Below are 16,438 nucleotides of genomic sequence, written 5' to 3'. Positions count from 1 at the left end.
ACAGGTGGAAAATTTTTTGCCCTCTTAGCAAGCTTAAATTGGCGATTCCAAAAAAATAGAAATCACCTATGGGTTAAAGTTCTCACCAATAAATACCAAAATAGAAGTCAAATGCACAATATGAAATGTTATCCCTATGATTCCTACATTTGGAAAAGCCTTGTAAGAGTCTTTCCGCTATTCTACAAAGGCATCTCCTGGAGCGTTGGGAATGGAAACAATATTCGAATCTGGGAAGATAATTGGATAGAAGGTACATGTTCACTTCGTCAGACAATACAAGGCCCAATAAATAGAAACGAATCAAATCTGTTACTAAATGAGCTCCTCACAGATAACAACTGGAACTATTCATGCCTATCCTTTGTCATTCCTAGCAAAGTTAAACAATCTATAGAAAACACCTACATCCAAACTCACTCACATAAAATAGACACATTCTTTTGGAACAATAGTAACGACGGTCTCTTTAACACTAAAAGCGCCTACGCTATGTATCTCCAAACCATTTTCGAACCTACTCATAATACAAATTACAAAAATATTTGGATTTGGAAGACAAATACTATTAACAAGATAAAAAAATTTCCATGGCTTCTTCTCTCATATAAACTACCAACTTTGAGTGCCTTATATAATAGAAATATTACTAGATCTAAAAACCTCCCCTCTTGTCCTAACATAGAAGAAAACATTGAACATATTTTTTTTGACTGCCCGGATGCTAAATATATATGGGGGAAATATAATATCCCCATTAACTCCAAGGACATTCAAGCTAGCATTAAACAACTGTGCACCTCAACGTCTTTCGTTAACACCAACAATCACCATTTGGTGCCCACCGCTATTCTAGCTCCAATAATTCTTTGGAATATTTTTTTTTGATAAAGGTAACATTTGTATATCAATCATCAGCTCAAAGCTGGTATCCAAAAATTTACATCATATCCTCCTTCCACACATGTATATCGGGCATAAACAAAGGATAAAGAAAAGAAAAGAAGAAAAAAGAGAACTATCCCTAGATCCTCCTTTCACCTTTATAAGGACCCTAGAATGTCTACAATAGCCACAGGGTCATCTATATACTCTGAACTACACCAATAGCAAAAAGTGATAATGCAGTTCATTTTAATCTTGTGCAGAGGGCTGCTCTTGTTATCAAAATTCCTAGAATTCCTTTCTTTCCATATGGTCCACCAAATAACAGCTGGGACAATTTTCCATCTACTCTTGTCTGTGCTGCCACTGCCCTCCATATTCCAGCTTTCTAGAGCCTGTCCTGTTCTCCCTGGAACAGTCCAACTTATACCTCTGAAGCTAGTAAACAAATTCCACAGCTTGCCAACCACTTTACAATGTAAGAACAGATGATTAATTGTCTCTGCAACCTGCTCACAAAAACAGCATCTTGGGCACATTTGTATTCCCCTCTTCATAAGATTCTCTTGTGTAAGTACAGCCTCTTTCACCACCAACCAAGTAAAAACTACCACTTTATATGGTATTTTAACCTTCCATATAAGCTTCCAAGGCAGAAAGTTAACTTGGGATCCCATCTGATTCATATTTCTATATGCAGAACTAACAGTGAATAAACCTTTATTATGACATTTCCATTTAAGAGTGTCTTCTCCTTCCTTGAATCCTAAGAATTGATCAAGTGTACCATAAAATTCAGCCAATCTTTCCACCTCCCAATCTTGCATCAGTCTTCTGTAGGTAAGGTTCCATCCATGCTCAGACCAAACTTCATAAAGACTTGACTCTTCTTGTTGGTTCAGGTGATGAATATCTGGGAACAAACATTTGAGGCTTCCATTCCCTAACCAGTCATCTTCCCAAAACCTGATCTTCCTCCCATTGTTCACATTACATCCAGTTTTTGCATAGAAACCATGCCATAAGTTTCTAATTGATCTCCACAAACTGGTTCCATATGTGGATGTCACTTCCTTGGTCTTCCAGGGTCCTTCCTTCCCATATTTGGCCTGGATCACCCTACCCCACAAAGATTGTTCTTCTAAAGGAAATCTCCACAACCACTTCATGAGAAGACTTTTGTTCTGCTTCCTAAGATTTTTGATTGCCAGTCCTCCCTGCTTCTTGGATAGTAGTAGTGTCTTCCATTCGACTAGGTGGAAACCTTTATATTCCTTCTCCCCGTGCCACAAAAAATTCCTTCTCAGAGCATCAATTCTTTCTTCCACCTTTGCTGGAAGGGGAAAAAATGAATATTAGTAGAGCTCCTAGCACAACATATAATATCTCTTTTCAAGCCACTGAATGTTACCACATTGCTCAAACAACTACAAAAAAATTACCTACACATATGGTTCCCATATTTTGGCATAAACCCCCTGAAGGTAATTTTAAATTGAACTTTGATGGTTCCTTTGAATCTCAAACCACAAATGGCGGAACTGGAGGAGTCATTAGGAATCAACTAGGCACATGGATTGTGGGTTTTGCTTGCAAAATCAAAGCATGAAATGCCCTTCATGCAGAAGTCTTGGCATTGCTACATGGACTGAATATAGAAAAAAATAATAACATTAAACATCTGCTAGTGGAAACTGATTCTCAGGTCGCTGCTACTACAATGGGAAGGATCATCCCTGAAGCTCATTCCGAGGGAGGCTAATGCAGTAGAAGACTTGCTAGCTAAATATGAAAGGACAATGAAGGATCCACACATGATCTACAATCAACCTTATATTTTTGCAACATCTCCTTCTCTTGTAACAAATGCTCTCGAAAGAGATGTGAATGAAACTATATCCCATAGACTAGTTCCACTTTTGTATGGATAAACCTTCTTATTAAATAAATAAAATCCTTCCGTTCTTAAGCAAAAAAAAAAAAAAAAGTTGATTGGAGCAAAACTCTTACACCCTGTTTGGATCATTGTTATCCATGATTTCATAATGTATTGTATTGTATTGTACTCCATTGTACTGTATTGTATATATAATGTTTGGCTAGACTGTATTGTTTGTTGTTTAATAACATTTTTATTGTTTGGTTTGACTGTATCGTATTGTATTGTAATTTATAAATTTACTAAAATATCCTTAATTATTCTAGGGTAGGAGGTTTGACTAAAATTAAATAATATAAGGTAAAGGGTAAAATAGTATTATGAAATATTATGTAAAGATATAATTGGAAAAAGAAATCAAGTAACAATGGAAACACACTAAATTGATTGTTCCATAAAATTAGGGTTTTCATTGTTACGTAACAACGGAATTTAACAATACAATACAATACATTTTAAGTAACAATCAAAACAAACATTGTAGGTATAGTAACGATACAATACAATACAATGGGTAACAATGATCCAAACAGAGTGTCGGAGTCCAAATGCAACCAACTGAAATGTTTAAACAAGATAGAAATAACACAACACCCAAGAAGTCGTGAGAGGCACACCAGCGCACTAAATGTTGTTTGGTCATTGGTCCGATAGTAAGAACTTCTGAATCTGTAATGTAAAAGGCGAGGCATAAGTCCACAGACCCACAATTACATACCTCTATAACTCTTGGAATAAGGTTTGGCAAATTAAATAAATACATGCTAAGCAACTTCATGAATACTGATAATAGATGCTAGTATATCTTGAATGTGTAAATAAGTTGACGGTTGAAACTCTGTCTGTTCTGATCAAACATCTGAATTTGTTTTCAATACATACTAAGTTTGAATACTCCAATTGAGACTTTAAAACTACACACACACATATATACAAGTATATATACATTTATCTAACTTGTGGGAGGATCACATCTATCAAAATTTGAAACAATGTGCACTGTGAACTCTATAAGACCAGTCCAACCCAAACTCTGATCTGCTAGATCTCTGTGCGTTTCGTGTGTGCTTCACGAAGGTATGACACCATTGTTGTCAACTAAGAGTTCTAACAAAATCTGAATTTGCCTACTATTATGATTAGCATAATTTAATTACCATCCCAATGTGTATAATATTCTGCGATAATGCCCCACAAAAGAAAGTGAATGCCAATTTAGATCTCTCAAACTTACTCACAAAAGAAAAAGTATTTTCCTAGTCATAGTCAACATATGCAGAATGCATAATATTAGCTAAAAACACATCTAGAACATATTTCAAATAGCTTTACTTGAAACAACATATGTAATTCTGTAACATTTGATGATTTTGAGACGTGGTTTTAGCAAGTAATGTAAGAAACATATTATGCATTATATCATAACCAAAATATTGATCTAAGCATTGCATTAAAGCTAAAACTCTACAATACAAGCAGTACTATACACATGCAAGGTTGTAATACAACAATATACCAAGTGAAATCCCAGAAGTGGGGGTCTAGGGAGGTTAGATTGTACGCAGATCTTACCAATACCTCGTGGAGGTAGAGAGATTGTTTCCGCAAATGTGATAAAATGTGAAGCATGAAACATTTTTAAAATGTGATTAAAAAAAACATGCATAATTTAATAGAAATCATGCTAGATATGAAAATACACCTTTACAGATAGGTATCTACTCAACTCCATTTGTCAAACTTGCTAAAAATTTGGACAACTCAGTGACTCCTAGTGATATCTTAACTAACCTAAAGGAAATAGTATGTTGATTGTTTTAATTAATCAGCATGATCCCTAATGGCACTTTCTTCATTAAAACAACTAAATAGATTGCTGAAAGCTTAATAAGGTAACTGTAGTATACAATACTATATCTAACAAGACAAGTGTTTTAGCTCTTTTACCACCATATCTCCTAGTATGTTAAAGAATTTGTACCTGTACCATTTCTGCTTCAATCAGAACTATTCTCCTTTTATGTTTAATTAGACTCTATCATAGGATATTGGAAGGGTGATGTTTTGGTTATGATATAATGCATAATGACTGGGTTGTTTATGATGTTTTTAAGACGACATAATTGTCCGACGAATTGAGGTAAAGTACAATGATTCCAATGTACAAGAACAAGGGTGGTATCCAAAACTATAACAATTATAGGGGTATCAATTTGCTAAGCCACACTATGAAGGTTTGGGAGAGAGTGGTAGAGATGCGGGCGAGGAGACAGGTGTCCATTTCCAAGAATCAATTTAGATTCATGCCGGAGTGATAGAGTACTGAAGCCCTCCATCTTGTGCGGAGACTTGTGGAGAAATATAGGGAAAGGAAGAGGGACTTACATATGGTGTTCATTAACGTTGAAAAGGCCCATGACAAAGTGTCGAGGGATGTCCTATGGAGGTGTTTGGATGCTAGAGGTGTCCCGATGGTTTATATTAGAGAGATAAAGGACATGTATGAAAAAGCCAAGACTCAGGTTAGAACGGCGAGAAAAGACTTGGAGCACTTCCCAGTTGAGATGGTCTTCATTAGGGATCAATTCTTAGCCCTTTATTATTTGTCTTGGTGATGGATGAGTTGACGCAGTTCATTCGGGAGAAGCTTCGATGGTGTATGGTATTTGCAGATGACATAATACTAATTGATGAGACTCAGGACAAAGTTAGTGCTAGGTTGGAGGTTTGGAGACAAATTCTGGAGTCCAAATGGATCAGGTTTAAGTATGACCAAAATCGAGTATTTAGAGTGCAAATTTAGTGTTGCGTTAGATAAAGCGGTCGTGGAAGTAAGTCTCGCCACATAGTGTGTTTTAAGTATCTTTGGTCCATAATCCATGGTAGTGGGGACACTAACGATGATGTGTGTTGGGGGGGGGGGGGACGGATGAAATGGAGGCCTTGCCTCTAGAGTCTTGTTAAAGAATAACAAAAGTCTCACATTAGTGGTTAATGAGATGGGTGAACCCCTTATAAGGCTTGGACAATCCTCCTCCTTTTGAGCTAGCTTTTGGGGTGTGAGTTAGATCCAAGACCTAATTTCACACATGGTATCAGAGTCATTAGTTTTTTAGCCCTCTCTCTGAATGTTCTATTTCAGTAGAAGAAAAGAAAACAGAGGGATTGATCAACTGGTCGCTAAATCAACTATATCCAAAAACTGTCAAGTCTCATCTCTCTCTTTCTCCAATACTTCTTTTTGTAATGGATGGATCATCTCAATCTATCACTTTAACTGGAGCAGATTATAATGACTACCTTCAGTATCAAACATCAAAGGCAACAATCATCAACTGCTTGCACAATACAACTTGGTAACTCCTTTGCTTATGTCGCAATCTTCGTCTAAGGAACAATGGATTCTTGATTCTGGTGTTTCTGACCATATTTCTGGTAACAAAAACACTTTCTCTACTCTTACTTTCCCTTCTACCCTCTCTGTTGTTACTTCGACGAATGGATCAAAGACAATTGTAAAAGGGATAGGTACAGCTCACCCTATGACTTCCATACCTTTAAAATCAGTTCTTTTTGCACCTGAATGTCCATATAATCGTATTTCCATTAGCACAAGGCTTTTAAAAGTGCCTTTCTTTGGTATTCTCGCCTACAAAAAGGTTACAAATGCTTTGATCCCTCTACCAATAAGTACTTGATCTCTGCAGATGTTACCTTTTTCGAGACTTCTCCGTATTTTTCTCCTAATACGAAAAATCAAAGGCCATAGGAGTCCTTCCCATTCCAACTATTCCAACCCCAGTTCCACCTCCAACTCTTAAGCTCTAATCCCGACGATCTAAACCTCATGCTGAACTTGTTAATCCAGTCTAAGTTGCTCGGACTCGGGTGCGGGTATCCGAGACGGATGCGAATCCAAGTATGAATACAAGTGCGGGGATATGGCTAAAAATTTTCAATATTATAAAAATATAGTTATGAAGATATTCTAAAATTTTGAAAGATATGTTGTGATAAACTTACATGTATTTTGTAGAATTCAATCTTCCATTCTTAAAATTTAATAAAAATAATAATAATATAATAATAATAATAACAATAGCAACAACACCACCAACAACAATTATAATAATAATATAAAAAACATCCACCTAAATAGGACATTTTGATCGTTATTTTGAAAAAAAAAAGTAATTATCCAACTAAATATGGAGTTTTAATATTTCCCATTACACTCCTACTTCTAAACAAATTGAAAAACTTTTAAATTAAAATTATTTCTTTTAAAAAAACACACTAACTATTGTTTAGTTTACGTTAAATAAATATCTTATTTGCTTTTATTTTCTTAAAATTAAAATTTTATTTTGACAATTAAAATTTTAAAATTCAAAAACTGAATGCTAAACAATTAAATAAGAAATTTGAAGTTAATTTTTTTTTAGATATCTCCATCATTATTTTAAAATTTTAAAATTGATTGTCAAAAAATTAAATAAGAAATATCTATATATATATATATATAATATTTCCAACTGAAAAAACTTTATAGTTGATGGCTGATGGCTGATGGCTGATGGGATGTTTCTTTTTCTGACACTGCTTTACTTGAAGACTTTTTGATCTTTCTCTTTTTCAAGGGTATATGTATTGTGTACATATATTTTCAAGAAAGATTAAAAAAAAGACTTTGTATTTCCTTTACTTTTTGAAGAAAAAACTCTTTCTTTCTTCTCTTCTCTTTACTTTTTCAACTTTGTCTTCTTTACGTCGCAGTCGCGTCGCCGGAGCCGGAAACTGATTTTCTCTTCTTTCTTCTATTCTCTGTACTTTTTCAAGCTTTGTCCTCTTTACGTCGCCGAAAACTGATTTTTTCTTCCCGAAATTTTTTCTCAGCTTCAGTCAAAGTGTCCGGATCGGATTGACCGAATCTAACACGCACCCCGCACCCGCACCTGCACTAGTGTCGCATCGAGACGGGTTCGCCTACAAATATGAAGAGTCCGCGCAACATAGAATCCAATTGGTATTTCTAACTCTGATACAGGTACACAAAGCAGTCTTGGTGACTCATTACATCCTCCAACAATGTCTTCTGCTTGGATCGAGCACTTATCAGATGATCTTCCCATTGCTCTTCACAAAGGTACTAGAACTACTACCAATCAAACTCCCGTTTATTCTTATTTAAGTTATCATCGCTTGTCACCTTCATATCATGCCTTCGTTACTAGTTTATCATCAGTCAAAGTTCCAAAGACTGTGGCAGAAGCACTGGTTCATCTAGGTTGGCGTCAAGCTATGATTGAGATGACTGCTTGGCATGATAATGGTACTTGGGAGCTTGTTCCTTTACCCCAAGGCAAAACCACAGTTGGTTGTCGTTAGGTATTCACAGTTAAGGTAGTTTTAGATGGAGCTATTGATCGTCTCAAAGCAAGCTGGTTGCTAAGGGATACACTCAGATTTATGGCATCGATTATGGAGATACTTTCTCACCAGTTGCCAAGATGGCTTTTGTCCATCTTCTCATCTTTATGGCAGCAATGAATCATTGTCCCCTTTTTCAAAGGGACATCAAAAATGCATTCCTACATGGAGAACTTGCTGAAGAGGTATATATGGAGCAACCACCAAGGTTTGGTTTCTCAGGGGGATTCTAGACTAGTTTGTAAACTTCATCGATCCCTCTATGGTCTCAAGCAGTCTCCCAGAGCATGGTTTGGTCATTTTCGAGTTGTTGTCCAATAGTTTGGAATGATCCAAACAGAAAATGATCACTCTGTATTCTATAGGCATTCATCTCATGGCAAACATATCTTTTTAATTGTTTATGTTGATGATATTGTTATCACAGGAGATGATAATGAAGGTATTGTTCAACTCAAACAACACCTCTCAAGTCACTTTCAGACCAAGGATTTGGGCAAGTTGAAATACTTTTTGGGCATTGAAGTGGCCCAATCTGGCCATGATATTGTTATTACTCAAAGGAAATATGCCTTAGACATTTTGGAAGATGCTGGTATGTTGGATTGCAAACATGTGGATAGTCTAATGGATCCAAATACTAAGCTTATTCTAGGACAAGGTTTATTGTATGAAGATACGGGACACACCAACACTGTCGGATATTCTGATGTAGATTGGGCAGGATCTCCTTTTGACAGGCGGTTCACTTCAAGTTATTGTGTTTAATGGGAGGCAATCTAATATCTTGGGAAGTACAAAGCAAGTTGTCGTAGCTAGATCAAGCGCAGAGGCAGAATATCGAGTTATGGCACTAGCTACGTGTGAGCTTATATGGTTGAGAGAACTTCTCCAAGAATAGAAAATAGGAGTTGAATCGATGAAGTTGATTTGTCATAACCAAGTTGCACTACATATCACTTCAAATGCAGTGTTCCATGAAAGATGAAGTACATTGAGATAGATTGTCACTCCATTCGAGAGAAGATTGAGTCTGGATACATCACCACAAGTTTTGTCAACTCAAAAGATCAACTGGTGGATATTTTTACAAAATCACTCCTAGGATCCAGAATTGACTATATTTGTGTCAAACTAGGAGCATGACTTATAGGCTCCAGCTTGAGGGGGAGTGTTAATTATGGTATATTTAGATAGTGTAGATATGAGAATATTTAAATATGGTATGATTAAATAATCGAGATTTGAGAATATTCCCTAATCCCTTTAAATAGGCAGTTAGGAGATTGTGTAATATTTTATTATCTTCTTTCCTTATTTACATTATTTGTAACAACTATTTAATCCCATCAACTTGAGGGAATGATCAATCAATTCAATTCCCCATATCTCTTCTTCTTCTTCTTTCAATTTCACATGGTATCAAAGCAGGGCCCATCTCACCCAATATTGGGGTCCCCAAAAATCAAAGTTCCCCACGCAGCAGATGCTAAGAACTGGGCGTGAGGTGGGGTGTTAAAGAATAACAAAAGTCCCACATTGGTGGTTAATGAGATGGGTAGACTCCTTGTAAGGCTTGGGCAATCCTCCGCCCTTTAAGCTAGCTTGGAAGTGTGAGTTGGGCCCAAACCTAATTTCACAAGTCTTGTGTGATAAAAAGGTACCACCTAATAGCATATGGTATTCATTGACACTGAGAAGGCCTACGGCAAAGTCCCTAAAGAAGTTCTTTGGCGATGTTTAGAGTCTAAAGGTGTACCAGTTGCATACATTAGGGGGTAAAGGAAATGTATGATAAAGCCAAGACCCGAGTAAGAATAGTGGGAGGAGACTCATATCACTTTCAAGTTGAGATGGGGTTGCACGGCCAGGGATCATCGTTAAGCCCGTTTCTATTTGCCTTGGCGATAGATCAATTGACACAATTTAGGTGAGGTGGCATGGAGTATGCTATTTGAAGATGACATTGTTTTGATCGAAGAGACTCACGGTGGAATTATCAGTAGGTTGGAGGTGTGGACACCGTCTCTAGAGTTTAAAGGGTTTACATTGAGCAGTACCAAGACAATATTTGGAGTGTAAATCCAGTGGTCTGACGTATGAGGTAGGGTATAAGTGATACTTGATACACAAGTTGTCGCCAAGAGAGAAATATTTAAGTATCTACATCCCTGATCCAAGGAAATAGAGAGATCAGTGATGATGTCACACATCGTATTAGTGCGACATGAATGAAGTGGAGGCTTGCATCCGATGTTGTGTGACAAGAAAGTACCACCAAAACTTAAAGGTAAATTATATAGAGTGGTGGTTAGACCGCCTTTGTTGTATAGAGCGAAGTGTTGGCTAGTCAAGAACTCTCGTGTTCAAAGGATGCAAGTGGCGGAAATGGGGATGTTGAGATGGATGTATGGGCATACTAGGAGCGATAAGATTGGGAATGAGGATATCTGAAACAAAGTGGGAGTGACCTCCACGGTGGACAAGTTGAGGGAAGGGAAACTGAAATTGTTTAGGCATGTGAAAAGGAGATGTGCACATACTCCAGTGAGAAGTTGGATATAGTGGGGTAAAGTAGAGGTAGAGGTAGGCCAAAAAAGTATTGGGGGGAGGTGATTAGACATGATATAAAACATTTTCAGCTTACCAAGGATATAACCTTAGATAAGGAGGTAAGGAGGTCGCGAATAAGGGTAGAAGGTTAGTAAGTAGTTAAGAGTTGTACTATTACTAGCTTATTCATGTATTTGGTTTGGTGGTGAATAGAGCACCATGTCGGTTGTTGTATTAATGTAGTCTTTGTCCTATTACTATGTTTAGATGATCTCACTTTGTTGTTGGTGTTATGGTTCCTTGCATATATGCGCCACATTTCGTTTGCATGTTTCTCCCCACTATCTTTTTCCGTTTTATTATTGTTGTGATTTGCTTGAGCTGAGGGTTTGTCGAAAACATCTCTACCTAGGAGAGATAGTGATAAGGACTACGTACACGCTACCCTCTCCGGACCTCACTTTGTGGGATTTCACTAGGTATGTTGTTGTTGAGACTCATCCTAGGATGCAAAAGTTCGTCAATTAGTGTTTATTATATAAAGAACAACCACGACAAAGAACTATATTTAGGAACATGCAACATCAATTGGAAAACTGCTACCTCATTTAAGCCCTCCCATCCCACTCTTCATAGAACTCCTTCAGAAAATCCTCCATAAATTTGTGCCTTTTCTCAGCCCTTTCCTTACCAGCCTGTAATGAAGAGATGATTCACATGAAAATTCTTCTTGCACAATTTATTAGGTTCTGAAGGGGTAAAACAAAATATACAGAAACAAACAATAAGTTGACCTTTGTCTTCATCAAGTCCTTCAATTTGAGAAGCTTCTCATGAAAATGATTCACAGTAGTCTGCTCTTCTTTGTTCATGTAATTTTCCTTAGACAGATCTGATCGAGGTTCAATTCTTGGGTCATGGAGGACTCTATGCCTGCTTCCACCGAAAGTAAAGCAACGGGCGATTCCTGAAACCGTAATTACCATATGATATCCAAATTAAGAAAGACAGTATCTTTTTAAGGTAGGAAAATAACCAAGCAGTCTGTAATTAGAAAAAATCCAGGTAGCATAATTTCATCTCTTCAGCAGCATCTACCACAGAGAATGAGAGGAGAACATAACATATACAGGTGACCAAGAGTTAACTAAATTGAATCAATCACCTATTGCACCAATCGCATCAAGCCGATCGGCATCTTGCACCACCCCAAACTCTATTGAATAATTCGTATTTGCAAGCCCTCCAACTTCTTCCTTGAAACCTATATCAAAGGGAACATTGTGTTTTATCAATTCATTCAAATCATCAGGAAAGGATAACAATCATCTTGTGTCCAACTCTTCCATAGAAAACAAAGCCCAAGGAATATGACAGATTATAGTACAGAAATGAAAGTGAAACACAACCACCAATCACTCCAAAGGAACTGAGAAGAGCGTGAAGACACAGAGAAAGTTTTACATGACAAAAGTCTATTTCAACCAAGGAGACAGTACATACAGATTAAGAAAGTTAATTATTTTAATAAAACAATATTAACCACACTTCAAAAAATCATCAACGAAAATATTGACACGGACACAACCATTTGAAAAATCCTTTGATCTGGCAATACAGTAACATTGTGGTCGCAATTTTATTTCCAGTAATTAGACAAGCAAAACCTAATATGACAAATATGTTTTTAAGTCCGTGGCAGACATGGACAGACAAATGAGAGAATTTCAAAGGCTGGAGTGACAGAAAATTCAAGGTATCATTTACCACAGAATGAGTCATCATATTTTCCTTACAGTTTGCTAATTCATTTTCAAAGAGATACAAGTTATAAAAATATCCAGAATGAAATCAGTTAATATTTTTCTGCTTTATCAAATGGTTTTGCTTTATTTAACAATAGTATGGTAGTGAACTAACAAAGATAATTTTAAAAAGATGGAACAACAACACAACAAATTCACATCTACATCCGAACAAATAATGTAACTACAATAGAAAATCAACTGCATCCACAAACTTACCCATCCCCTTAATTATATTCAATATCTTTATCTTCATCCCTTCCTCTATGCCTTGACCCTGAAGAAATTCCTCAACAATCTTTGCCTCAGATGGATCCCTAGAAGCCAAAAGAAGGCATCAGAAATGAATAATAATGGAAGAACCCAAGGGTATGGACTAGTTGCCAATGACGTGGGTTGAGAACCACGAGGTCTCAAGTTCAAATCCTAGCCGGCGAAAAAATACTAGGTGATTTTCTTCCCACTTGTTCAAGCTTTGGTGGATAGAGTTACCCGGTACATGTGCTGACGGGAGGTAGTAGCTACCCCATGGAATTAGTCGAGGTGCCCGCAAGCTTGCCCTTACACCATGGTTATCATAAAAAATGAAATTAAAACACTGGAAAAGTCAATGACTGGGAGTGAACACTGGGGGAAGACGATAAAAAACTGCAATTATGCAATGTATAGGGATGGACCACTAAATTATTTTGCACAAAGAGAAACCACGATGCCAAAGATGATAAGAACAGTGCTACTGTCTTCCCAGCTTACTTATGTCAATACCTGTAACTTGGGTTTATTTTTTAAGGACATATATAGGGTCTATTAGTCGGAATTTTCAGCAAGCATTCAGATCTCTGTATTGGGGGCTCTCCCCCCAAGGGTACCATCTTAACTTTCCTGTAATCATTGTTCTCATTAATACACGAAAGCTTTCATTCAATTCTCTGGTACACTCTCTGATCTTGTCATTGGCTTTATAGCACTGCACCGACAATCTAGTCTAGTGCACTGAGCGGGCTTTTGATTGGCAGAAAGTAATGACCCGGATGTCGGTTGCTTTGCCGTACATTACCCTTCCAAGACAGTTCAAGAAGGCATCACGTAACAGCATGGATGACATTTTGACATCCATACAGAAAATTATCACCTTTTGAGGTAACTTTCATCCAACAAAACCATGAGAACATAGGCTACAGAGAAATCCTTCTTATCATGAAATATGATAGAATCTAACCTTACGTATTTGTAGTCACCTGCAATCAGAAAGCCAAAGAGAATCCGATAAGTTACATAACATAACAGAGGATTAACGACAGAACTTGATTATAAACAGAGAGATCCCAGCTCGCACGCACCAACAGAATTGCTTATAATATTTCCTTTCAATTCTCTTTTAATTTACAGTCATCAAATAGATCCCATCCCTCCCACATCTCAAGCAGCAAATGTAGAACACTCATAATCTAAAAGGTTATTCCCTCGTAATCTTATGATTATCAAATAGATAACCCGAGCAATGAGCAAAGTATGACAAAAAGCGTTATAGCAGTATATAACTCAGTGGGTCCAAGTTAAAGCTCTAATATATCAAAATAATAGTGAAAGAGGCATCACCTATGTCATGTAGAAGAGCAGCCAGTTCCACCTGAAATTATAGCAAGAAAAGTTTAACTTTTCGAAATGCCTAAAAGAAGAAAAAGAAAATAGGTATACCCTCCTCAAACATATGTACACATTTTGCTCACACTAATCAACACTCAGACTACATATATGAAAGGTGTATGCACTTGGATCCTTAGAAGTGGGTTTACAATATGTTTTTAACTTTAAGCAAACTACTTCCCAGATGTATCCCATTAGGCAAACTAATCTTGGAGACAAACTAGTTATTAGAAGCAGTATCGTTAAGAATGCCCAAATCATCAACCAGTGGCTAAAACAATCTTGCACTCAGTAACCTCATCAAATCTTTAACACGAGTTTTGGTTTTCAATTAACCCTCAATCTAGTTAGGTAATTATGAGTAGTAAGCTTACGATTAAGATAGAATCAGGAGAAGTAGAAAGGGTTTCTTCGTGAGCAAGTGAAAGGGCAAGGTCTCTAACTCGAAAAGCATGGGCTGCATCATGTGAAGCATCGTTCCCTCTCATTGCTTTCTCTACCAACTCCTCTGCCTTTCTGATTATCTCCTTCTTACCCATCTTCCCCAAAACCTCTGCCTTAATGGACTCCATGCTCACAGTCACAAGAGAAAAATGAGTTTAGGATGTGAACAAGTTTCGAAATTAATTATTTTGTTGTAAATAATTTATGGATGTGATGTCCTATGGCCCACATGTTACTGTAGCATATTTAGTTTTCCAAGTTACTCTTGACTTAAAAGGTCTACATTATATATTATTACATATATATATATATGAAATAAGACACCAAAAAATATTGAGAAAAGGTTACTATTACTTTCTCCTCTCCTCTTCCTTTTTCTTTGTTCTTAGAGAAAAGAGTTTGATATATCCTTCAACTTTATTATTTGGAGCTGATATGTCACTCGTTATGAAAGTGACTCATATATACTCTTATCGTTATACAAACGGCTCACATATACCCCTACCGTTACAAAATGAGCTCACATATACCCTTCATTTAACGGAAGTGAAAAAATTAATTTTAAATTTATATTTTTGACTTTTTATTTTTTTAAAAATCATTTAGGGGTATATATTATTCTTCTAGCAAAGTTTAAGGTATATTTCAATTTTTTTCATATATAAATTATTTTTTGACTTCTTTGATTTTCATTATTTGAGTTTCTTATTCTTATTTTATTTTTTTCTTTCATTCCTTAGTGTAAAGAAAAAGATTTATTTTTTGTGGCTATATTATAATTTAAAACAATTTTTTTGCCTATATTGTAATTTAATTTTTGTATTTGAAGAAAAAAAATTGATCGTCTATAATAAGTTTTACAAAAATATTAGTGAAACATAAATAGATTTGACCATCAAAATAATAAATCTAAATTAGTCATTGAAACAAAAAAAAAAGTCAAAAAAATAGGTTTGAGGAGGATTAAATATACCCATATGGGATTATAGTTATAATAAAAAAATTAAACTAAAATTATTATTTTTTCATTTCCGTTAGAGGAAAAGGGTATATGTGATCCATTTATATATAAGTAGGGGTATATATGAGCCACTTTCATAACGAGGGGTATATCAGCTCTAAATGACAAAGTTGAGGGGTATATCAGACCCTTTTCCCTTGTTCTTATTACTTTTGTTTTCCTCTTCTTCTTTCTAGGTTTTTCCATTTAATTTTAGTATTCTATCATTATTTTATAACTTGTTATCAGCACGAGTCTCTAATAATTTTTCTATCCCATGGAAATCTCAAAATATTAAAGTTCAAATAAGTTATCAGAAATCTAAGACATGAGACTTTTATCAATATTCCCATATCAAAACTATATGCAGGTAAACACATTCAATTACATTACTGGTAGCCATTGTTGATATGAACAAACAAGAAATTGGGTATACAAATCAATCTATTCTTAATGGTGGTTGTTTTCTTCTTGCTGTCAAATTGATCGATCTATGCCCACAAAATCTCTTAATAGGAGAAGTATAAATTTGTGATTTTCTTTTGCATATGCTTAAAGTATATTACAATTTATTTCTTATATAATATTTTATCCATACTATAAAGTCTTATTTATCTGATTATTTGAGTTTTCGATCTTTATAATTAGCTATAAGAATAGAAAGGTATTCATCTCACATAACCTTTTGTTAACTATTACTCATAATATTATTTATATGAAATATTACTTTCCAGT

The 16,438-nt window shown here is 35.9% G+C and overlaps 1 protein-coding gene across 1 annotated transcript; it reads right to left on the bottom strand.

Moving 5' to 3' along the window:
• Positions 1-3,181: 3,181 nt before the first annotated feature.
• Positions 3,182-14,881, bottom strand: LOC102599187 (uncharacterized protein YpgQ). Its single transcript, XM_006354903.2, has 8 exons — positions 14,634-14,881; positions 14,212-14,242; positions 13,832-13,850; positions 12,832-12,929; positions 11,973-12,071; positions 11,602-11,774; positions 11,411-11,502; positions 3,182-3,493 (listed from the first exon to the last, which is right to left on the bottom strand). The coding sequence occupies exons 1-7, from the start codon at positions 14,829-14,831 to the stop codon at positions 11,416-11,418; spliced, it is 705 nt and encodes a 234-aa protein (XP_006354965.1). The 5' UTR covers positions 14,832-14,881; the 3' UTR covers positions 3,182-3,493; positions 11,411-11,415.
• Between the last annotated feature and the right edge of the window lie 1,557 nt (positions 14,882-16,438).

The sequence above is a fragment of the Solanum tuberosum genome, unplaced genomic scaffold (assembly GCF_000226075.1).
Source record: "Solanum tuberosum cultivar DM 1-3 516 R44 unplaced genomic scaffold, SolTub_3.0 scf00183, whole genome shotgun sequence".
NCBI lineage: Eukaryota > Viridiplantae > Streptophyta > Magnoliopsida > Solanales > Solanaceae > Solanum > Solanum tuberosum.
The sequence above is the reverse complement of the archived record's forward strand: the minus strand, read 5'-3'. Positions and strand labels throughout refer to the sequence as shown.